At 43.6% G+C, this 24,460-nt stretch overlaps 1 protein-coding gene across 1 annotated transcript; it reads left to right on the forward strand.

Annotated features, from left to right (window-relative positions):
• HEY2 (hes related family bHLH transcription factor with YRPW motif 2) lies at nucleotides 1-24,115 on the forward strand. Its single transcript, XM_053284907.1, has 5 exons — nucleotides 1-397; nucleotides 3,785-3,863; nucleotides 3,995-4,078; nucleotides 11,931-12,012; nucleotides 22,062-24,115. The coding sequence occupies exons 1-5, from the start codon at nucleotides 315-317 to the stop codon at nucleotides 22,733-22,735; spliced, it is 1,002 nt and encodes a 333-aa protein (XP_053140882.1). The 5' UTR covers nucleotides 1-314; the 3' UTR covers nucleotides 22,736-24,115.
• The last annotated feature ends 345 nt before the right edge of the window (nucleotides 24,116-24,460 follow it).

Genomic DNA, 24,460 nt, shown 5'->3' on the forward strand with positions numbered 1-24,460 from the left:
GCGCTTTAGCCAATGAAGAGGGGAATACAGAAGCTGCGGGGGAAGGAGGCCTGTCACTCACGCCCCCGCTCCTCCAATCCAGCCTCTCAGCCGGGGGGAGGGGAGGGGCTTCAGCGGGCCGTGGGCGGGTCCGCGCGCTTGAGGCTGAGCTGCAGCGTGGGAAAGCATTTCAGAGATCTACTCGGTTTGCTGGCGCCGGCTGGGGTGGGATAGGCGGCTTAGTCCAGAGGCTGCCCCAAAAGGAAAGCGAAAACCCCCTTGGTTCTTGTTATTTTTCTTCTGATTTGGAAGCTGGACTGTCTCCTTCGGCTACAATGAAGCGGCCTTGCGAGGAAACTACCTCAGACAGCGATATGGACGAAACTATAGACGTGGGGAGTGAAAATAATTACTCTGGGTAAGGAAAGCACTTCTGTTGTTTGCGTTCAAATCTGTCGTCTTGTCTCGAAGAGGAGACGAAGAGCTGGTGGGTGGGTGGATTCATTCTTTGAAAGCGTCGCGTGTTTGAAATGCCACATTAAAATCCCCCCCCCCAATAAGGGACACTGGCTTAAGGAGCTGGGGTGGCGGCAGGGGTGTCGCTAGGGGAGAGGGGGCCCGTGTTCATCCCTCTCCCCGGTGGCCCCTCAGAGTAAGGGAGATAATGAAGATAATAGGGAGGGAGGGAACTGGGGGGCCCTCAGGAGCTGGGGGGCCTGGGTTCTTTGAACCCATCCGCTCAATTATAGCTACACTCCTGGGTGCTGGGAGAGGGCATCTTTTCGTTTACATATTTGTTTGCTTATCTTCATCGTAAGATGGCTGTGCAGAGAACATATCCATGGCATGCAAGTAGCATAATGCCTCTGTTAAGACCAACGATTCAGTCACTAAGTCGTGAGCAAGGTTTTTTTAAATCTCACCAGAACTCTTCTGCAGACTGAATGTTAAGCCAAAGTTGGGGGGTGGGGTGGGCGAGGAGTGTCGCATCTGCTTCCTGCATACTCTTGGCACCGAACATGTGGAAGCTAGTTGCAGAAGCCATAGGAGAACTAGTAGGTTCTGTGCAAATGTGAAACTGTGATGTGGTGCCTTGCTGTAAAGGGAGGCATTCCTTGAAATAGGTGGTACCAGGCAACCTGGTGTGGTGCGCTTGAATGAAAAGACAGTATAATATTAATCAGGGCTGTGGAGTGGCAGAATCTTTCTAGGTATGTACTGTTTGATGGGGATCCTCTGGAAATTGGCTTTCCAGCTGACCTGGGTTAGTCTGCTAGGAAAGATGCATTGGGAAAATGACTAAGAAAAGAAAAGGCAGAAAGAGATCGATCGATTGTAGCACTACAGGACTGCCATCTGATTATATTTTGCATTAGAATAGATGCAGTATTGCTGGGAGAAGTGGAGCACATCTAACTACTGAACATTGTTTCCCTGCTCGTCTAACAATCCCCAACCCCTGAGACATCTGTGGTGTGGGTGGCTGAACATTAGTAGCTATCAAAGCACGGCAAGATCTGTTCACAACAGAGCTGTCACTCAAATCTGTTGATATTAGTTGGCTTACCTAATAAAATTGACTATTATGAAATCCTTAATACTGTGTGTGGGGTGGGGGGGGGAGAGAATATTAAGGAAGAATAAAAGAATTAAGTTGTTAGACCAAGAGGTACCACTCAATAAAATATGTATTTATTATAAATAATACATAAATTAGCAAAACAACTTAACTGTTTGAGCTAAAGTTAAGGACTTTTAAGTCCCATGAATAAAATAATTAAGTGTGTCCGTAGCTGTGCTATGCTAAGCATATTTACTCAAAAGTAAGCCCCATTGATATCAATGGGGCTTACACACCCTTGTACATGTGTTTAGCATTGCAGTTCACATCTCTCCAGTTGGAATCATAATGGAATTAAAAAGTGCAATCATTTGGTTGAATTTTGCCCACACATGGCAGCAGTTTTTGATAGATTTTACTCAATGGAGAATTTGTTAACAGTAAAAACTAACAGAAGCAAACTCATGTTTTAGATCAATTATTCCCTTTGACTTGTAAAATGCTAGAGGATTTTTTTTTCCCCTTCTGGATTTGCTGGTGCAGAGTTGAATCTGGGAGTGTAAAGAGGTGTTATTCACATGGTATAATTAATCTAATCTCCTTTTATAATCCATTTTAAATTAACCTAAGTTAATAACTTGCTTCAGGGCATCCACATAGAATTAGCCTTTATTGACAGCCAGTTTGACTTATATTTGCTGTACAAAGTAGTAATTCAGTCCTGATCACAATCAAGTTGGGTAGAGTAAATTAACTGGGCAATTAATCTTATTTAAATCTGAATTTTATAAGTCATGTGCATGCCTAAAGCCCAATTAAAGTGTTATGTCACAAACCACTTACTCCAGAGTAGTCTCATTAAAGTCTGCTCTGCTCAAGAGTAAAGTAGATTAGGAATCCTTGGCCTATGGAGAAAATTAATTCAATTAATGTCATTGTCTGAATAAAGTCCAAAATTTATCTGGATTAATGGAGAGAAAGAAAATGCTAGCAGTTTTAAAGGCGGGGCGGGGGAATCGGAGTCGTTTCTAGGGCCTGTAGTATCTTAGTATGAAAAGGCTTCTTTCTGTGAATGTCCAGATAATATATTTCCAAATGTAATAGCAAAGATCATTTTAAAAGAAAAGAGCACATTCCAGTCAAAATTAAGTCAAATTTTCTTTGCTTGCTCACATTACAATCAATGGGATATACAAATAATAAACTATGGCTGGATCTTGCCCAATGTGACCACATTTTAAAATATTTAATTGACTAAAGCAATATTGTTTACAAGCAAGAATCATTTACAATGTTAGATTCTAAACACTTTAGTGGTTCAAGCTACTGTCAGTTCAGTGGGACAACAAATGTTAAACTGAAGTAGCCTTATTGAAATGAATGGAGATCGCTCAGTTGAAGTGCTCTCTGGATAGCAACCTAATAATTTTATTGGATAATGGACAGCCAAGGTAAGAAACAAAACCCAGCCTTCTTAACCAACAGTGCCAATCCATAGCGTGTTTACTCCCAAATAAATGTGCTTAGGATTGTAGCCCAAATCCATTACAATAAAATATTTTACATCCTGATCTAAAATATGTGTTCTTGGAAGCAAGTCCCATTGATCTTACTGGAACATATATACTTCCAGATGAAGAGCATTTCAAAATATGTGTGCATACGTTTGTGAATGATACTTGCTTGTTTAAATTGCTATTTTTCTTAGGAAAATACATGGAAGTGAGCCCAGTCCACTCCAGATCACTGCATCCTTATATTTTACTTGAAGCCATTTGTACCAAATATGTGCCATTCACAGCTGAAAGAGGGCACGTGCATTTTGTACTCAAGTATCCATAACTAAGTTGATAGAGATAGATATTGCAAGCAGCACGTTTGAATTGCCCAGGATCAGGCTTGTTATCAGTAGTCTTCTTTAAGAATATGAGATCACACTTTATCAGTTCAACTGATTGTTGTTGAACATTCTGTATATTTGTCCAAGCTGAAGCTGTCCTGTCAAGCTGAATCCAGACCAAGGGGTTGTGTCCAGGAGGATTTCTTTCTTTCTTTTTAATACATTGGAAAGGCCAGGAAATCCAAGGGAGGTGGTGGGGTGAAGAAAACCAATTAAACATTTTTTCGCTACTTTCAGTGCTTACAAAGTATTCAAAGGACTTGGGGGTGGGCGGGCAGGTTATATCTGTAAGAAGCAATGCAATGAGATGCCACACCTGACATGCCTATTCAACTGTTCCTCAGGCATAGTGCCAGTTCTGTGATCCGATCAAATTCTCCTACGACTACATCTCAGATTATGGCCAGGAAAAAAAGAAGAGGGGTAAGGTTTTTCTCTCTGTTTTTAATGTAACAATGGCATGTGTTGTGTGATGTATTTATTTATTTTACCCAATGTGTGATTTTTACTCTTTGCAGCTGTTATATATATATGTTGTTTTGTTTTGGGAATAGATTATAGAGAAAAGGCGCCGGGATCGTATAAATAACAGCTTATCCGAATTGAGACGGCTTGTGCCAACGGCTTTTGAAAAACAAGTAAGCATAGATAAACGTGTGTGTGTGTGTGTATCCTGTATCTCATCTCATCTGGTCATGTTGGCTTTTTCACAAAGCTCATTAAAATAAGACTTGATGTGTCCTGATCTCGCACAGAGCAGGCACTTCAGTGAAATGCTTTGTTGTGGCAAAACTATTAAAACCAAAATCCTCCACAAAGCTAAAAACATTTCCATTCTCTGGCTTGCTGTTCCCTTAAGGGCAACAGTGTTCATGTTGTCTCTGTTCTTTCTATGAATTCCAGGAGTGGTTTTGTGTTTTGTTTTTTAAAAAATTGCTTTATTCTTAGAGTTTTTTAAAAAAGTCAAATACCCTTCTGGATGAATCTTTTAACTACATTATATTTTGTTTCTTTTGATGTATTCTATAGTAATATGTTTAATCTGCAATGCTAGGAACTGACTAAGTTCATCTTAAAAAAATAAGTGAGACATGAAACCAACCTGTAATATTTTTAAGAAGTCTCTACAAAGGAATAGTTCTGAGATATATATATTTAATGTTGCTCATACTGTAGCTCTTGGAAATGATCGATGTGTAAAGGGATGTTTTAAGTGTACGTTTTCCCAGAGTGAATAGAGCAGAAGTTTCATGAAGGACGTGTCCTGACAGAATGTGTGTGCGCATACTCTTTTGAAAAAGTCCTAGAGAGAAAGGGAGAGCAGGGACTGCTATGCTAATGTGTGTTCTTAGAATCCCATTCTTGAATGCTAACTTCTGATCCTGACTAAGCACATGTGGTTTCTGTCAATTATATTGCTGAGTAGAAGGCAAAAATTCAAAAGTTTCAACACAAAGCTTTAGGGGCCAAAAAAAAGGATCTGAAAATAATCTACCTTAACTTCCTGCTCTAAAGCAAGGTCTTCTGTGCAAAGCTGCCCCTTAAAATAACTGGCCTTTAACATCCAGATTATAACATGCAAAAGCTCAGAGCAAGGAAGATGAAACACACCAAATTAGAGGTGCCTAGGGAATCAACCAAGGTGGTACAGGCAAGTGAGCTGTGCCATATGTGTAGGGGACAATTAAAACCCACCCCAAACACCAGCTTATAAGAGCTGGAGGGAAATTTCTATACAGCCTCAGGTTTGGTGGTCTAAATAGGTAGGTCTTAAATATGAGAGGGAAACCCCTCAATGAAGTCCTGTCAACATCAGGAATGTCAAGGTGTTTTTACTACCTACCTTGCTGCCCATATTCAGTTGTAAAATGACTGATGCCTTAGGGCAGGGGTTCCCAACCTGTGGTACTCCAGATGTTGCTGAACTACAACTCCCATCATCCCTAGCCACAACTTATTGTAGCTGGGGATGATGGGAGTTGTAGTTCAGCAACATCTGGAGTACCACAGGTTGGGAACCCCTGTCTTAGGGAAGGGAGGAAAGGTCAATGCATCCTTGAGAGAAAAATTCTTTATTCATTGAAAATCCACGGGGATACTCCACAACTGCTTCAGTCTAACTAAGTGTTTAGACTGAAGTTCTCATGCAGAAGAAAGAATGTCATGTCATACGCACAATAGAACCCATAGTTAATGTATGTCAATATAATTATTTTTAAACGTTTGAGAAAATACATAAATTTGAAATGGAACCATGTTTCACCCACTTACTCTAGAGTAGTTCATTAAATAAAGAAGATGAAACTTATGACTTAAATCAATATGTTCCAGACTACATATAATGCTTCTTCTATTTGTTCACAGAAGGTAGGAAAAGGTGGTGTTCATTATAGATAGTAGGCACTGTATGTAATGCCCAGAACAATAGATCCCTAGTGCAGATGCAAAACAATACTCTCATCATGAAGCCGATGGGAAGAGTTGAGGGAGAGCAGGGGAAAAAACATCATCCACACCACCCACACTACCTTGAGCAACTCTCAAAGCAGTATCATTTAGCAGGCTCTGGCAACATGAGAGAATAGAGATATTTTCAGCTAATCAAAGAATCTAGGACAAGAGACAACAATTGTTTGTTTCACTGCATTGTTTACTTCTTGAAAACCACAAACATCATAAAACAAGTCCTATAAAGCCGTTGGACATTTCCCAGCAACAGGCAGTTTTGAGCTATTTCTCATCCCTCACCAAAACTGCCTGTAATGGCTCCGTGGAAAAGATTAGCACAAGGAAAGTACAAGTTTTATTTCAGTGTATTAAAAAAATAGAATTAGCCAACAATTCAATATAATTCAAATGACACAAAATCTATAAATGTCTGCATGTACTGTGTGTATTCTTCATTAAAAAAATGACTAATGCGAGGAAATAACATAGGTCCTTTTGAAAACAACATTCATAGTTTCTGCCAGGCTGCCTGTCATTGTTTCAGCTCCTTGATCAGGTCTCTAAAAATGGCCCCAGCCACCCCCCAATGTTAGTATTAGTATACACATGTGATGTAATTCAAGTCACCCAAAGGAAAGCTGCAAACAGTCATCTTCCGAAGATGCCAACAAAAACATATTTGGAGTTTAAGCAGAATAACATTTTCCTGAGGAGCCAACTGAATGCTTGCAGCAGCCACATAAATTTGTTGTAGATGGAAATGTTCTAATTGTGTCCTCGGTTCTTTCTCTGTCAAGAGAATGGACTTGCTACCAATGATGACTCTACTATTAGTAATACCATGAGCATTTTTCAGTATACAAAGTACAGCACAGGTTAGATAATTTATCCTTACAACATCCAGTGAAGTAAGTAGAGGAGAGCTGGTCTTGTGGTAGCAAGCATGACTTGTCCCCTTAGCTAAGTAGGGTCCGCCCTAGTTGCAAATGAAAGGGTGACTAGATGTGTGAACACTGTAAGGGGATGCAGCCGCTCTGGAAAGAGCAGAAGGTTTCAAGTTCCCTCCCTGGGGGCTGAGAGAGATTCCTGCATGCAACCTTGGAGAGGCCTCTGCCAGTCTGTGAAGACAATATTGCGCTAGATAGACCAATGGTCTGACTCAGTATATGGCAGCTTCCTATGTTCCTAAGTTAGACTGTGGGAAAGTGACTTTCCCAAGATTGGTCTGCAAGGTTTATAGCAGAGCAGGGATTGAACCTTGAAACCCAACACTCTCTCTAGTCATGGTCTCACAATGACCTGTGTCAAATGTTCTGAAGTAATTATCATTTAAATAATATATTCTGCTTCTTGGACACACCCTACACATAAAAGGAAATACTAATAGCTATGACAGTACTGCTGTTTCTGTCCATCAGTAAAACAATTTAAATGTTTTAAAATTTCCAGCCAAGAGCAAGCTTCCTGGGAACCTCATATAAGAATCACAAACATGTTACTTGGAAGTAAATCTCAGTGGTGTCAGTGCTATTTGTCCAATTGTTAAATTATTTAGGATCAGTAGGCAGTTATTTTGCACCTATTTATTTATTTATTTAACACATTTATATACCGTGTGTGTGTACACATTTTTATATATTATATAAAATCTCAGGGCAGTTTACAATCTTATTTTGTAAACCATCTTAATTTGTAAATAAATTAAGTTGGTTTTGGACCTACAGGGCTAGTTTATATGTATGTCCATTACTTGATTCCTCTACCCTTGACTCACAGCTCAGTGTAAGAACAGGCACTATTGAAATGCATTGAGGCTGTTCTCATGCACAGCCTAAACCAGGCTAGGGAAGCCTGATTCCGGCGGGGTAGCATCGTCTAGCCCGGCTTTTTATCCTGGCTTTTAGTCAGAGTTAAGCGTACCAGCCCACCATTAAACCCAGATCCCTGATCGTGTGTGAGCTCAGGCTGCTTCCAGCCTGGCTGCACACAGACGGGCGCCTAGAGTGCCTGTCTCCTGGGGCAGCCCCCCCAATGCCCCACGCTTGGGCCACAGTGCATTGTGGGATACCTGGAGGCCAGGACGCTGCTCATCTAGGAGCACGTTCCACGCTCCCAGCAACAAGTGTGTGATCATCTGGGGAGAAGGAAAGATTTGTGCTGTCTCCCCCCCCACACACACACACACCGCCCATTGTGTGAATTGTGTGAATCACCACCCTGGTCGTGTGAATAGCCCCATTGTGTTCTCAGGTGCTGTAAAGATAATGTGGACATGTTTGTGTGTGTGTGTGTGTGTGTGTGTGGTGACAGATTGTTGATGGCTACAGTAAGCATTGAATGGAGGGTCTTAGGATCAAACCACACATTGCAGTGGCAGACCTGTTTGTTTAAATGTGATCACACAGAAGGGCAGAGAGTGACAGCAGATGGGGCATGTGGCTAGGGCAGTGCTAAACGCTCACCCTACATATGGCCTACCTTCCCTTGCCATCTCGTCTAGTGTAATTTTCCCAGCTGCTTGGCTCTCCTATTAGAAGTGAGCCCAGCCTGCATAAAAATATTTGGGGCAGGGGTAGGGGAGAAAAAAAGTAGGGTAAGCAGCAGCTCTAGGGAAAGTGCAGTTCCTTTCCACACACCTGTAGATCCCTTTGGTTCTAAAAACTGGACACCCCCATTTCCCCCCCCCCGAGTCGGGCAGCTCCAGGTAAGTAAGTCTACTGTTATAAAGTGCAGTTTGAGCTTTAGTTTGTTTTTTAGTGGAAACAGAAAATAAAGACTTAAAAGCTTAAACATGGGGTGAAGATAAAACATTCCTGCAGGGTTTTGGTGTGGTTCCTGCCAAAATGAGACAGACTGACTTTCACTTCTGTGGAGAAATGAAAGCTGATTGTCTGACCTCAGCTGCAATCAGCAGTCATCTTTCGGCACCCATGACACCACCGGCACCCTTTCCCCAACCCAATCACTGGAGCAGTTCCAGTTTTGCAACTTCTGTAAACCCCTGAAGATTTTTATAAGGTGAACAGTGTGTGTGTGTGTGTGTGCGCGCGCATATATACCACTTTAAAAAGATCCCACAAGACTATGTAGGCTACTTGTCTCCACAGTATTGTCCTGTGATGTAAAGAGTGCTTCTTCTTTTGAATGAATAGAGTGTGCTCCCCTCTTTAGCGTTTAGAACAAATATCTACTAACAATTGATAATAGCCAAGGAGAAAATGGGGTGGGCTGAGGGCAGGTGGGCTGTGGGGAAGGCAGAAGCTTGCCTGCCTTCCCTGGCCGATGAGTGGCCACCGGCCTCCCCTCTGCTGCGCCACCCTCCCACATGAGCAGTGGTATGGTGAAGGGCAACTCTGGGAGCGGGAAGACTTCCCCACCCACCCCCATCCCAGGATGCCCTGGGGCATAAACACAGTGGCTGCTCTTGTGAGAGCAGCCACCACCCTCAGCACGGCCACTCCTTCCCCCGGCTCGCTGCCAGAAATGGCAGTGGGCCGGGGAGAAGCCATTTAATCTAGTGGCGATCGCCCAGGCAATCACCAGCTGAGGTTAAGTTAAGACGATCAGCAGCCTGTGTTCACTTAACCTCGGCTAAACACTGAGTTAAAAAGTGGAGCTTGCTGTGAGGTCACTCCTGGCACTTCACGTGAACAGCCTAATCCAGGCTGGGCTGCTCTAGCCTGGGTTAAGCTGTGTGTGTGAATACCCTTAATGAGTGTTGGTGCTTCAGCAGAGCTAAAACCAGGAAACAGAAATCAGAAATTTAAACAAAACAGAAATTTGGCTGGTTGTCCCAATTTTATAGCTACAAGTAAGTTCAGGAGAAATTGCTCTGACAGGGCATCTCTCCATAGTACTTTGTCGTTCATTTGGCATCTATGAGTTAGCCAGAATCTCTGACTTGTAAGTTATCTCTTCAGACATAGGAAGCTGCCATATACTGAGTCAGACCATTGGTCCATCTAGCTCAGTATTGTCTACCCAGACTGGCAGCAGCATCTCCAAGGTTGCAGCCGGAGTCTCTCTCAGCCCTATCTTGGAGATGCCAGGGTTCCCTCCCTGGCATCTCCAAGATAGGGCTGAGAGAGACTCCGGCTTGGAACCTAGATGCTCTTTCCAGAGACGCTCCATCCCCTAAGGGGAATATCTTACAGTGCTTACATGTATTCTCCCATTCGTATGCAACCAGGGCAGACCCTGCTTAGCTAAGGGGGAAATTCATACTTGCTACCACAAGACCAATTCTCCTCCCATGTGTTGCATTGTTTCAAAGTAGGAACAAACCACCCACAAGACAACAATGGTTCCAGTTCCTATTATCTGGTTTTCATTGAGGCTATTCACACACACGCATAACTGGGCTAAGGGAACCCAGCTCAGTTTTGCACATGTGTATAAGCCGCCGCAATTGGGCTGATCCCGCCGGCACCATGGCGGCAAATCCATCTGAGTAGCCACCCTTCAAAACGAGGTTAAGGGAGCGTTCGCTCCCTTAACCCCGTTTTTAAAATTGTCTGGCAGTGGCAGCTGCCAGACTGCAGGGAGCCCAGCAAGAGGAGGGGAGATCGCCATGATGCAACGCGCACTTGCACGGTGCATTGTGGTATTTCCAGGGGCCAGGACGACACGTCCTGGCCCCTCCCCTCCCTGCTGCCTGGGCTCGCAGGAATCGTCTGGGCACATGCGGAGTGTTCCCAGCACGGGAGGAGCAGTCATCTGCAGGGAAGGTCAGCCCAAACCACCTTCTCTGCAGCCTACTCTGGAGTCCTTCTCACTGGTAATGAGAAAGGGCTCATTCTTTTAGCAGCTGCCCTTAAAAATGGGCCCACTGTTAGTACGGACCATCTATAGTTCCACACTTTATTTTAAAATTTTCATAGGTTGCTTCTTGGCCCATTCCACAGAATTCCACAGTATATAGACTCTCAATGATAAGTTCATACCCTTCTTCCTCTCTGTCCAAGATAACCCGTATGGCCCAGTAAATAGATTCTTGGACTTGGATAAGAACATCCAACTTTAATTAAGCTGTGAGTTTGTATGGTCAGCCTTTGGGTAACTATGAGAGCTACAATGTTCTCATCTCTCAGCCTCAGCTTCTGATATACAGGAGACCCTTGATTATCATGAGGCTATATTCTTGTATACAGCTGTGAATTCTGAAAACCACAGCAATTGAAACTTTGAAGACCTACTGAGGAACCTAACCCCATCATTTCCATAGGTGTAAGGTTTGAATTATCATGGTTTTGGCATTTGCACCCCCACAATAATAAAAATGGTGTGTGTGTGTGTGTGTGTATCCATATCCGAACCATGAATAGCTGAAACCATGAGTGGGGAACCTATGAAAAATGAGCACTTCCTGTACATAAAATTGATTTAAGGAAAAGTGTTATTAATAAACAAACCAAAAGCCAATGGCCATAGTCAAGTACCACTTTCCTTAGCTAGAGAGCATGGAGACCACTTTATAGGCATTACTGTGTTACTGATAATGAGACAAAAATCAGCAGGAAATTTTCCTGCACAAGCCTCACTGTGGCTTTGATTTGGTCTTGCAGCTCCTATTAATTTCATTGGGGCTTTCAGAGGAGAACTTCTCAGTGGATTGTGAGGTATTCTGTGCCTTTCAAAGTTGATGTAGAACTTCATATCGTTTGTTGTTATTATTGTTAAACTGCTCCTCCTTAAAATTGAAGGTATGTGTGCATAACTACTGCACATGTTCCCCTGCTCTGCCGTATTACATATTTGATAGAATAGCATAACAGTGGGAACATGTACAGTATATAGACACATGCCTTCCACTTGAAAGAGCAACAAAGTGTGTGCACAGTTTCTGTCATGCCAGACACTGTGATATAGTACTTGTGTTTAAAAATAAAGTCTGGGATACAGATGCTCAATAGAAGAATTAAGCTGAGAATGCTCTAATGGTTGGGAAAATTGAAACCATAAGATGGAGCTCAAAAGAGGACCTACCAAATCAAAGCACGCAATACTTTTAAGCCTTTATTGTTGGTGTCTCTTATCTCAAAGGGATCTGCCAAATTAGAAAAAGCAGAAATTCTGCAAATGACAGTGGATCATTTGAAGATGCTCCAGGCAACTGGCGGCAAAGGTAAGGCATTGATTTTTGTCCTGTTTCTAATATTAGTAGGGGAAGCCTTAGCAAATGCTCCTTTTGACAAGCTGGGATAGGCAGTTCTAGATTAAAGGAGTGGAAATCAATGCTAAAGGCAGGGCTGAACTCGTGGGAAAGAACTACTGGGACAAAAGAAGCACTTGACCCTGGGCTTGTGTTTGCTTTCATAACACTGTGGGAGAGTAAAGGCTTCATTCACAGGGAGCCCAGTCAGAGATTTGTTTGGGGTTTCCAAAGAGCACTGAAATCGGCACAAGGGAGACAAAACAAATACCCCAAACATCCAAACATAAACAAGGAGGACTGCGGCAACAATTGGGCAGCATGAAACAAAACCAAAGTTAGAACTCATTATGCAGCTGCTATACCACGGGAAGTGGATCCAGAGGAAACTTTCCTTATTGTTTATGTATTGCCTTTTGTTTTAGAAAGAATGTTTTCCATGCAAAATTAGGCTGTGCCATTCATTTGCCAGGGCATGGGTCTTCTGAGTGAAGAAGAAACCTAATACTACTAGGAAAAAAGAACTCTCAACAGCCAGAGCTCATTCTGAGTGCCTGTATGTGTGCTGGGTGCCTTGGGAACCTAATACAGAATGTGGCTTCCAGAGAGAATTGGCTCTTCTTTCTCAAAAAGCAAGTTGCTAGCTCTTATCATTTTAGAGAGAGTTTTTGAAAAAGTTCTGGGTACATGCTGGAGATCCAAAGGCAAAGAAGTTGTTTGAAACACAAAAGGTTAATTTAAAGTGTTGTAACTGGGACTTTAGTTTTTGTCTTGCAGTTTGTATTATTTTAAGTTGCGATTGTAAACTGTTTTGTAAATTGAAATTAATAATATTGGACTAGATCTTTAGAGTTACTTGTGCAAACTGAATAAACTTGGTCACACCAGTCCCTCTCTGCAGCCCCCTGTGCCCTTGGAAAATGGCCCCCAATCCTGGAGCAGCGTTTCAGGGCACAGAGTGGGCTGCAAAGGGAAGGGGGCTGGCAAAAAAAAAAAAAAAATCTCACGTGCTCAACACAACTTCTGTTTATGGAAGTTGATGCAACCCATTGCTAGAAAATAAAGAGTATGTGAAGACCAGTGTAGCATAATAGCTAAGCATGTGTAGTAGGGAGTCCCTGATTCAAATATTTCCCCAGCCAGCTATGAACTCATTGGGTAGCTTTACACAATGTGGAGATAATAATGCTGCCCTACCATAAAGGATTTTTGTAAGGATTCCTGATCATGTATGTTAAATGCTTTGGATTCAAAAGCACTGTGTGACTGCTAAATATTATTGAGCAGGACTTCTGAAGTTGGGAATTGCACTGATCTTGCTCGCTCCTCCCTTTAGCAAGGCACTGTTCTTCAGCCTAAACTGTCTTACAGAGTTGTTGTTAAGATAACAACAATGCCCCTCCTCCTCCCTTTCTATCTCTCTCTCTGCCACATGAGCTCTTGCTAAACTACTTCAAATTGTATAGAAACGAAAATATTGCATATAGAATAGAGCAGTGTTTCTCAACGTTTTTGGAGTAATGGACATTCTTCATGTGCAGTTTCCCGGACCAGCAGTTAGTATAGGGGATACACACACCCCAATCCCAGGTCCCCCAAAACAGTTTTGGGCCGGTAGGGGCCACCACCAGGAGCTCTCCGGATCTCATTTCCAAGCAGCCCTTGTTGCTGGATAATGTTCATTTGAGGAAGCTAAATTATCATTATCCAGCAACGATGGCTGCCTGCCTAGAAATGAGCTCTGGAGAGCTCACCCAGGCTCCATGGATCCCAGGCCCCGTCCCTCTATGTGTGAGGGACCAGTACCCAACAGTTCATGGACTGGCACCGGTCCGCAGACCGGTGGTTGAGAAACACTGGAATAGAGGATGCATATTTGGAGTGTTGATGACTAGATCACTTGTGTGAAGCATGTGAGTTTTGACTGTGCAATGCTTGGATTTCTTCTACTTTTTTTAAATGCAGAAGATATTCTGCCCTGTGTCCAAGCACTTTCAAAAGTGATGCTAAGAATGTTTACCTCTGATATAGTTTGTGTGGAGGAGAGGGACTTGAACATTTTTAGTGTCTAGAAATGCTTTGTGTTTAGCTTACTTTCCAGTAGGCTTATAAGATCACTTGGCATTCTGTGTGTGTGCCCCCCCATCAACTTCTCAACACCTGGACCCCAATATGAACCAATTCGGGTACAGTTGTAGGGACACCTCAATGGTGTAGTTTGTGATGATGTCATCCACCCTGATCCATGATGGCAGATGCGTAAACATTTGAGGCATAATTAGGTTAACTTGTGAACCACCTAACCAATTTGAACCAAATTTGCTACAGCTGTAGGGACACATAGAGTTGCCCAAATGGCCTGGTGTGTGATGATGTCATCCACTCCAATTCAAGATGGCAGCTGCGTGAACATCTGAGGTGCAAGCTGGCTAATCTGTGGACTGTCTAACCCATTTGAACCAAATTGGGTACAGTTGCAGTGAGTGACACACAGGGACATCTCATTGGCATAGTTTGTGATGTCATCCACGCCGATTCAAGATGGCGGATATGTAAACTTTGGAGGCACAAGTGGGCTAACTTGTGAACCGCTTAACTGATTTGAACCAAATTTGCTACAGCTGTATGGACACATAGGGATGCCCCAGTGTTGTAGTTTGTGATGCCATCCACCTCGATCCAAGGTGGTGGACATGTGAATTTCTGAGGCACACGTGCACTAACCTAAGGACTGTCTAACTGATTTGAACCAAACTTGTTACAGTTGTAGTGAGTGACACACAGGGACACCTCAATGGTGTAGTATGTAATGATTTCATGCACTCTGATCCATGATGACAGACGCATGACCATTTGAGGTGCAAGAGATCTAACTTGTGGACCTCGATTTGAACGAAATTTAGTCCAGTTGTAGAGACAGTGAAAGGAAAGTAGGCTGATTAGTTCTTAGTAGAACAACTTGTTAAAGAGCTGCTTTTCAGAACCGGGTGTGTGTATGAAGATGTCATTTCACAAATGGCATTACTTCTGCTTGCACACGGGAAGAGCAGTGACTTCTGTTAATCCCCTCCACTTCCCTCTGCATTTGCTGATGCCTCCCAAATCTGTTGAGGGTTTGGAGGCCCTCTTACAGGATGGCCTGCAGAATGGGGGACTGCAGCAGGAAGGGGAGAAAGGTGGAAACTGTGCCCCTTGTGCAAATCTCTTTGTGAATCCCACGTTTCCTAGCGCATGCTGCTGTGTTTAAAGCATCTCGGGTTGTGTAAATTTGACAAAGTCCTAATCTGTAACCTTGACTGCTAGTGTATTGGAAAAAGTGGTGAGCCCCATGGCTTTGGCATATGGTGACAGCAGCAGAGACTGCAAGGCAAGGGGAGGCAGTAGGACTTGCCATGAGGAGTGTTTTCTTAATGAGAGCTGTCAGAAAACTTTTAAGTCTTAGCTTGAACGTTTTCCACAAGAAATGCAAGGTCACCTCTTCTGGTGACATTTTTAAATGATCGTTCAAGGCTTTCTTTCTGGTTGTCATTTTCTTGGCCATAATAAACATTTTGATATTTTTGTATATCTAATCTTTGTTTGTGCAACAGCAGAATAACATATCTCTTCTTCTGGAATTTGTCCTTAAATAAGCAAACTCATGTCCCACTCTTTTAAAATATGAAACCAAGATGTCATTAGCCTCAAAATAATGTTACGTGCTGTTATTAAAAGTATTGCCTCACAAGCTTATGCACATTACTCAGAAGTCAGTCCCATCCTGTTCAATAGAGCTTGCTTCCAGGCTAGTGTGCAAGATTCAGGCCATAGGGCAAAACTAGATGTGCCTTTTAAGCATAGCTGTCTGCCCTTGGGAGTTCTTTTTGTGTGCATAAATAAGCAACTACACTGGGAATCGAGTTCAGGTGGGACTGTAGCAGGGCAGGGAGTTACTCACTCCTCCCCTCCATACCACCATCCTGATTCTCCCCCCACATCTATTATTTGTACACATAGAGATAGTACACAAGGGCATTATCATTATTAAAGGCACATCTGATTTGATCCTTAATCTCATATAAACTAAATGGTATACCTTATTTCAGTTATGCAATTTACTGTAAACTGAAATTATATTTAAATCCTACTTTTCAACAAAAAAGTTCTCAAAGTGGTTTACCTAACAGAAGGTATGAGAAAGTGGTTCCCTGTTCCAAAAAAGCGCTCTCGCTCTCTCCCCCCACCCTCTCTATGTATGTGTATCTTGATTGATTGATTGATTGGGGGGGGTGTAAAATATATACTCTCTCTCTCTCGCTGTGTGTGTGTGTGTGTGTGTGTGTGTGTGTGTGTGTGTGTGCAACAGCCACTGGAGAGAAACTATGCTGGGCTGAACAGGGACAGTTGTGGCACTTTCATTCATGCACTTTGTTGCGCTACCCGGTCATTACTTTTCTGCTTGGAATTGCAAGCATCACTGCCTGCACACTAGCACACATTTGTGCACACTTTTAATGCTACCCAAAAAGTCCATAGCCTATGTAAAAAGGCACAAGAGTAGTGCTAAGAACACTTTGCATGTGTAGCCATTGTGTAGCTTTATCACTGTGTTTTTTTAAAAGATCAGAAAACCACCATTAATCAACTAGATGTTTATGATTTAAGTGTGGGAAAAGTACAGGCTGACAATGGATGGATGATGACATCATGTGTGGGGAAAAGAACCATTAGAAATGAGTGAACAAAGTGTGACAGTCTCAGACTAAACAACCCATCTGGAAGTGCCCTTGCTCATCATTAAATGCCACTTAATGGATATAATTGTGCAACAGCAACTGACAGTGGCGTAGGGAGGCCAAGGGCAGCCGGTGTTCTCACAGGCAGCGTTGCTGTGGCAGCGGCAGCAGGCGCTCTGCCTCGGTGGCAGACTACAATGGCAGAGGCAAGGTGGGGGCAGCCTTGATTCCCCCAGCAATGGAGGAGGCATGTTCCTACCACCTGGGCTGGGTTCCAGCTAGCTCTGACGCACAGACAGCTGGGAATGAAAAGCGCATGCATGCATGCCCTTGTTCCCAGTTGCCTTAGGACTGTCAGAACCCCGAGCAGCTGGGAAGCAGCAGTGGGCTGTACGAGTGCTGTGCGCCACGGAGAAGGGGCAGTGTGGTGCCCTGTCGCAGAGAGGAGCACCGCGGTAGGAGTGGCTGATGAGCTGGCCAGCAGGGGAAGGGAGGTTGGCGAGGCAGCGCCTGTGGCAGGGGATGTGGGTTCTTTGGACCCGTCCTCCATATTGTAATTCCACCCCGATATCTAACAACTGGACTAGTGTTGCAGTACCAGGCAGGGAGCCTGACCACCGGCAGCCCGTGTATGACCGCGGTGGCAGCCCTGCTGACCCCATCCCCCGCGTCTGATGTCAGATGCAGGGGGCGTGGTCTAGCCTTGAGGCTCCATTTGGGAGTTGGAGTTCAACTCCCGAAGGGGCCGTGTGGCCCCTTCAGGAGCTACTTAGGCTGGCGCTGCATTCGCAGTGCAGCCAGGAGCAGCTCTTCCCTGCAGGGAAGAGCCACTCCTGGCTGCACTGCGAACGCAGCGCCAGCCTTAGTTTAGCTTCCAAAGGGGCTGCACGGCCCCCACTCAGGAGCTAAACCAGCACCCCCGCGTCTGACATGAGACACGGGGTGTGTGTTGGGGCCACGAGACGTGGCCCCTAATTGGGCACGGCCTAGGTTCTTTGAACCCGCTGGCCCAATGGTGGCTCCGCCGTTGGCAGTAGCACAATGAGAGAAGCTGTGTGAACTTAAGAAGCTTGTGGTGTGCACAAAGCTGTGGTGTTCCTCAGTGTTCTGAGACTGTTGTGAGACTGCAGGATGCATACAAAGTTGGGCAGCGTGTTGTGCAACCTATTGTGTGATGCATAATGCTGGGTCTCCCCATGTTCTGCTAGGACAAGAAATAGTCTGGAACAACTGTTGCTTTCTTTGTGGTGTGTCATTGCATTAAGGCAATAGTGCAATGCTAGTCTGGATGTAGGCTGGTGATTCTGGCATCAGGATCTTTAGTGTGAAACCTAGGGATGTGCGTGGAACCGGCTGGCCCGTTTCAGTTCAAGTCTGGACCAGACTCAAACCTGACCGGGCCAGTTCAGTCCAGCACCCCCTTGAACACCCCCCCCCCGCTTGGTTCAATCTGGGGGGCGGGGTTGTGGACCTTTTTTCATTTTTTAGAAATTACCTTATTCCCCCTCGGGGGAGTTCCTGAAGGCAGCGGGGGGGATCTGTGGAGGTTTCCCCGTCCCCCTGCCTGCTTTCTATATGCCCCCCTCCCCCCGGTTCATGGCCCGGGCCACGCAGAGGTCAATTGCATAGGCGCGCAACCTTCAAAATGGCCACCGCGCCGAGGGGAGAAGGCTGAAAACTAGCCGAAGAGCGGCCGAACTAGTCAGAGGGGGGCATATAAAAAAACCAGCGGGGGAGGAACCTCTGTGGGACACACACACCCCGCTACCTGCAGGAACTCCTCCAAGGGGGATAAGGGTTTTTTTTTTAATGAAAAACGTTCGCAAACCCACCCACCCCGAACATTTGCAGTCCGGGGTCAGACCAAACGGGGTGGTTCGGTTCGACCCCGAACTGTCTAACTAGCTCGACGTCGAGCTGGTTTGCACACCCCTAGTGAAACCTAACATGGGTCATTTCAAATATCAGCTTATTGATACAGCTCATAAACATAGGCAAGGTAGGAGGGGATACAGACATCTAACATTAATGTTTTGTTAGGGAGGTGTTGCTAGATTATCCATCTAGTGCTTCTGGCATCTGAATCTCGTAAGACCCCGTAAATGCTGACGTATATGCCTATGAGATGCAAAGGTAAATAGGAGAGGTGTTGAGATCTCTGGAACTATTTTGAAGCTTAGAACTTTTGAAATGATAATTCAAGAGACTGTCACAAAGCTTACCACATGGTAAGCTGTCACAAGTCTTACCACATGGCTTACCTCAGTGTTAAGCATCTCAGCCAACTTGCATTTTTAGTACTATACCACTGAGTGATTACTGTAGAACATATTTAATGATACCCTGCACAGCACTCTATCACGGTATTGACCTCAAGATTACATAGTTTAGGTTGTAGTCCAAGTGTGTATCAATTACAAATCCTGTCTAGTTATATGGATTTTAAAAAACAATAAGGGTATTTCTTCAAGTTACGAATCTGGTCATTCCCCCCACCAGCAGTTGAGGTAGGATTTCTCACATATCACAACAATGTAATGCCAAAAATAAGTTACCAGAGGGCATTGCTCCTTCTGGAAGTTACTTGGAGTGTCCCACAAAATTTATCTGTTGTACCGAACACATTCAGATGGGTGAACAGAGCTCCTCCTGCATGTGTGAAGATCCTCTGCACTCATTTCAGAGCAACTGATCTTTTGGTGGCATGGGGATATGTGTGTGTGGATCAGGTTCCTCATTGGAGAGAATGTGCAAGCTGTGGACTGTGAAGAACAGATTCCTGGATGGGCACCTGGGTTTGCTTCCCAAATATTAAATCTCTATACAGTCCAGATTTACGTATCTTTTAAGGTCTTCGGCGGATCTTCTCTGGGTGCCACTGCCCACAATGGTGTGACAAATGGCTACCAAGGAGAGAGCCTAGGGAGCCTCGCCTGGCAACCTCTTTATATGCATGAAGGCGCCAGACTAAAGCCGCCTTATTCAGTCATGCATTTAACATGTAATCTGTTAATTCTGGCTCTGTTAGTTTTTCTGGTTTCAGGTGGTTCAATTGTTGTTTTATTGCTATAGGTTTTTTTATTTGTTTTTATTCAGATCATTGTTCTAATGTTGATTTTAATGTTGCATGTTTCTCTCTCTCTCTTCTGATTGATCTAACCACCCTCTGACCAGTTGGACAGTATAAAAATTGAATAAGCAAATATAATATGCTGGTCAGATACTGTGCTTCAGAAAGACTTATTCCTGGACAAGTAATTACAGTGGCCGACATCCAACTCGGCACAACATGGAAGGTGCTGGTCCATGTGCTGGCGATCTTGCATTTTGTGCAAGAGCATTGTGAGGGCTTGGCTTCAGCTGCCCCTCAGTCTAAACATCTGCTGCCACCAGGATAAGATTTTTAGCTTATTTGCCTGGTTCCTCTCCCAGTCACTGAACCCTCTGTCTCTCTCTCTCTCAAAAAATTAAAAACTCAGTAGTGTGGTAAATAAAGTGGGCAAGTAGGTGTGAGGTGGGAACAAAACAACACAGAATCACCAACAAGAACAGGTTTACTTTAATAAAGTCTTCAAAAAAAATTCTTTAAAAGCAACAGTACAAGAACAGTGTAAAATTCAATTAGGCAAGAGTTCAGTTCACAAATGTAAAACAAGCTTGTTAGCCTTCCCATTCAAAGACTAGCAGGTTTCAGTAGGCCTCCCTGCCACTTTTCCCAGTAGCTTCAGCCCAGTCCTCACACAGGACTCTGCTCCTCAGCTTTCTCCCTCTTGCTGTTCAACTCTGTCCTTTGATCCCATTCCAGAGAGAAAATAAAACAATCAGGGAGATTCGTCCCTCGGGCAGCCAGAACCTCTGTCTCTGCCTGGAAGCAACCGATCAGAACACTTTAACAACCTCCCCTCCAAAACTCTGCCGCACACAACTTACTACCTCAGACTTGGCTGTCAAACAGAGGTGGCAACCTTTTAACCCCTGCAGAGCTGAGAGGGAACAAACCAAAGGAAACAGTCCAGAAAACATAAAGGGAAGGAGTCATTCCTTCACAAGCACAAATACTTCTATTAGTGCACCCACACTCAGGAAGCACTAGCTAGATCAGAAACATTTCACTTGACCCTCTGTGGCACGTTTCCAATCTAACCAGTGCCTCCAGAGTGTGGACACACTCATCAGAGTATTTGCACAAAAGCACAAGACTACCAGCACTTCTCTGTGAGTCTGCAGCAGCCCAGGTGGCCTGGCACTGCCTGCCTTGCACTGTGTGGGATGCCTGCCAGTGTGGCCACGACATGTGACAGGTTCCAGCTGCAAGACTTTCGATCCCCTGAAACCACTTTAGACCTCACTGGTCACAACAGGGCTTCCATTACCATACTTACAGGATGACCACTACTGAAGGTGCATTTAATTTATTATTTATCATGTATTCCTACTTATTTGACCACGGTTGCTAGGTACTGTGTGGCCTTCAGTTAAACAAAAACAGAATGAGATGTGTTTGGGTTTTTCCTCCCCAATAATACTCATTGTTCAACGCTAACCCTATGTAAACCCCATTAAAATGAATGGAACTTGTGTATAGGTATGTTCCCTGCACAGCGTTCATTCATCTCATTGGAGTTTGCTCAGCAAACACTCATGCTATTGCACTGAAGATGTTTTAAGCTTGCTGTTAACGCAGCATATCAAAAAGGCTGTATTAGTTTAGTAAGGGTCTTCTTTTCGCTAAGCTTGAATGGACTGAATCCAAAATACCAGGGTAACTGTATTTAAGTAGCATGTTTTAGATGTCGGTGTATAAGAAACAAGGGTAGGATATCACAGCCAAACCTTTTAATATTAAATGGATTATTTTGTGCATATGGCTATGTCTCTCTCTCATATCAGTATTATGGGAAAGGAATACCAGTCTGAAACTATAGGAGAGGCATTATAAAATGTGTTGAAACGTATCGGACATTAATAGTCTTAATTCTGTTCCATTACGATGTCTGGTTGCAAAGCAAACTTTAGCATACTGCATTCCTGTTAGCGGGCATTAGTAAACAAGGTAGGTGTGTGTGTGTGAGAGAGAGAGAGAGAGTGGTGGGGGGAAAGAGAGAGAGAATGAATATATATATAGTAATAAAACTTTATATATTTTATTTTATTTAACATATTTTTATACCACCCAAAACGTATGTTTCTGGGCGGTTTACAACAAAATTTGCCTTGTGACCCTGAAATTGGAACCAGTATATTGTTCAAAGTTGGATAAGAAGCCGTCTTATTTAATGCATTTTTCTTCTTCTTTCTGTGTTCCAGGTTATTTTGATGTTCACACCCTTGCCATGGATTTCATTAGCATTGGGTTTCGAGAGTGTTTAACTGAAGTTGCAAGATACCTGAGCTCTGTGGAAGGTCTGGATACATCTGACCCTCTAAGAGTTCGACTAGTTTCTCATCTTAGCTCATGTGCTTCTCAGCGAGAAGCTGCTGCAATGACCTCATCTATGGCAAATCACCACCATCCTTTGCATCCTCACCACTGGGCAGCAGCCTTCCACCATCTCCCTACAGCTTTATTACAACAGAATGGACTACATTCCTCTGACATCTCCCCTTGCAGACTCTCAACAGCATCAGAACTGCCTCCGCATGGATCTGCTCTACTCACAGCCACTTTTGCTCATGCTGATTCCACGCTTAGAGTGCCCTCTGCTGGCAGTGTCGCTCCCTGCGTCCCACCACTTTCTACCTCTCTTCTTTCGCTCTCAGCCACTGTACATGCTGCCGCTGCAGCAGCTGCCCAGAGTTTCCCCTTGTCCTTCGCTGGGGCATTCCCAATGCTTCCACCTAATGCAGCAGCAGCAGTGGCTGCTGCAACAGCAATCAGCCCACCATTGTCTATATCGGCAACTTCCAGCCCTCAGCAAGTCAGTGGTAATGGAAACAGTAAACCCTACCGGCCCTGGGGAACTGAAGTTGGAGCATTCTAGATCCTCCATTCACAAGCCTTCCTGGGACCTACTTTGCTGTTACAAGAGCTAGATCTTCACACAAAGTGTAGACAAAAGGTTAACAGGTCAAGGAGCCTTATGGATTCCCAAAAGCCAGATGCAAAACTGTTGTGCCTTAAGATGTCAAAATGGACCTGAGGTATTGCTTCTCTGTCTGCATCAGGCAGTATACGGACAACAGTGATCTTCCAGTGACTCCCACATCACCTTGTAGAAATTTATAAATTGAGAAATTTATAAACTGTAGAATTAATCATCTTGCCACACGGTTGTATTTGTCAAGGGCATGATGACTTATATCTTTAAAAATCCTTTCTGAAAAATGAACACAAAGTTCAAAATGCATAAGTGCCTGATCTCTTCCAAATGTGTGGTATGTGCTTGTGTGCATGTGCTTTCCTCTCTAAGGCAAATAATATTGTAGAGGTATGAAAAGGATACTGGAGGGAAGAGCAGAGTTTCAAAATCATGTGACAAGATCCAGAAAAGAATCCAGTTGGTGAACTGTATGCATGTGGAAGCTGCAGTCCTTTGGCATCAGTAGGATTTAAGCAAATTCACTGTGTGCAGGATTGCAAATGCAATAACCAAACGGAGGGTTGCCTACTTTAATTTTACCTAGTGTACTTTCTTTGTGCAGGCTTCTCAAATGGTGACATGCAGTGACAAAAGCACCAATCTTTCCAGGTTGGTTAACATACTGAAAGCCTCATGGTGCTCTTTAAACAAGCTTTCTATAATTATATCCAAGTCAGTGTAAACACCAGGATAGTTGTTCTGTGCCAACAGAATGTAGTTAGGCATATTCATGGTTGGCTTGTTGAGTTCCTTTTGGAGAGGCTAAAAGGCAGCATCTTCTTGACAGAATGCAATTTTTCCCCTCTGTTGGGAATCATTTTTTTCCTGGGCATGACTGAGTAGTTAGTGTGGGCAAGAGGATCCTTTTAGTTGGCTTTTTCCACTGCCTGTGTTTTCATATGGGTTCTATTCTCAACCCAAATGAACATGTTAAGAAGATGTAAGCCAGGCAAACAGTGCTGCAAAACAAGTTCTGCTTCTTAAAAATTACAGCAACGTGAAATAACCTAAGTCTTTTAATTCATTGATTCAAGAGCTAAAGAGTTTATGTTGGGGAAGTTAAATAAAAGCACAGCATGTATTATTATGCACTTCATTTCTCTGCTGTGTGGAGAAAGCAATAAACATTGAGAATGTTAAACATTATGCAAAATATACTTTTAAACTATTTGTTTTAAAAATACTGTTCCTAGTTGGGGGGGGGAATTGTGCATTATTTTGTTAACCATTTTTCTATGCAAAAGTCTTTACATATCACTAATTAAATGAAGTCCTTTTTGACTGATGCCTAGAAGTGGCTTATTGTTTTGGTACGCCTGTTGGGTGTGAAGTGACTGAATGGGTTTAGAGTTAGGGCAAACCCAAGTAGCATCATACAGCAGTCCCCACCAAGGGCAGCCTACTACACAAGTGGAAGTGTGAAAAACAGGTTGTGTTACTGAAGACCCTGTTTTTGTTTAACTAGGTTTCCCAAACGTGTGGTGAATCGGCCAAATAGGTATATAATAAAAATGGACTTGCATTGATTCAGAATGTTTGCTTATACTTAATACAAGATTAATAGCTGCAGCTATTATCCCCAAGGAAGCAATTTTCTCCACTTCCAAAGCATAAACGAGACAAATC

The sequence above is a fragment of the Hemicordylus capensis genome, chromosome 1 (assembly GCF_027244095.1).
Source record: "Hemicordylus capensis ecotype Gifberg chromosome 1, rHemCap1.1.pri, whole genome shotgun sequence".
NCBI lineage: Eukaryota > Metazoa > Chordata > Lepidosauria > Squamata > Cordylidae > Hemicordylus > Hemicordylus capensis.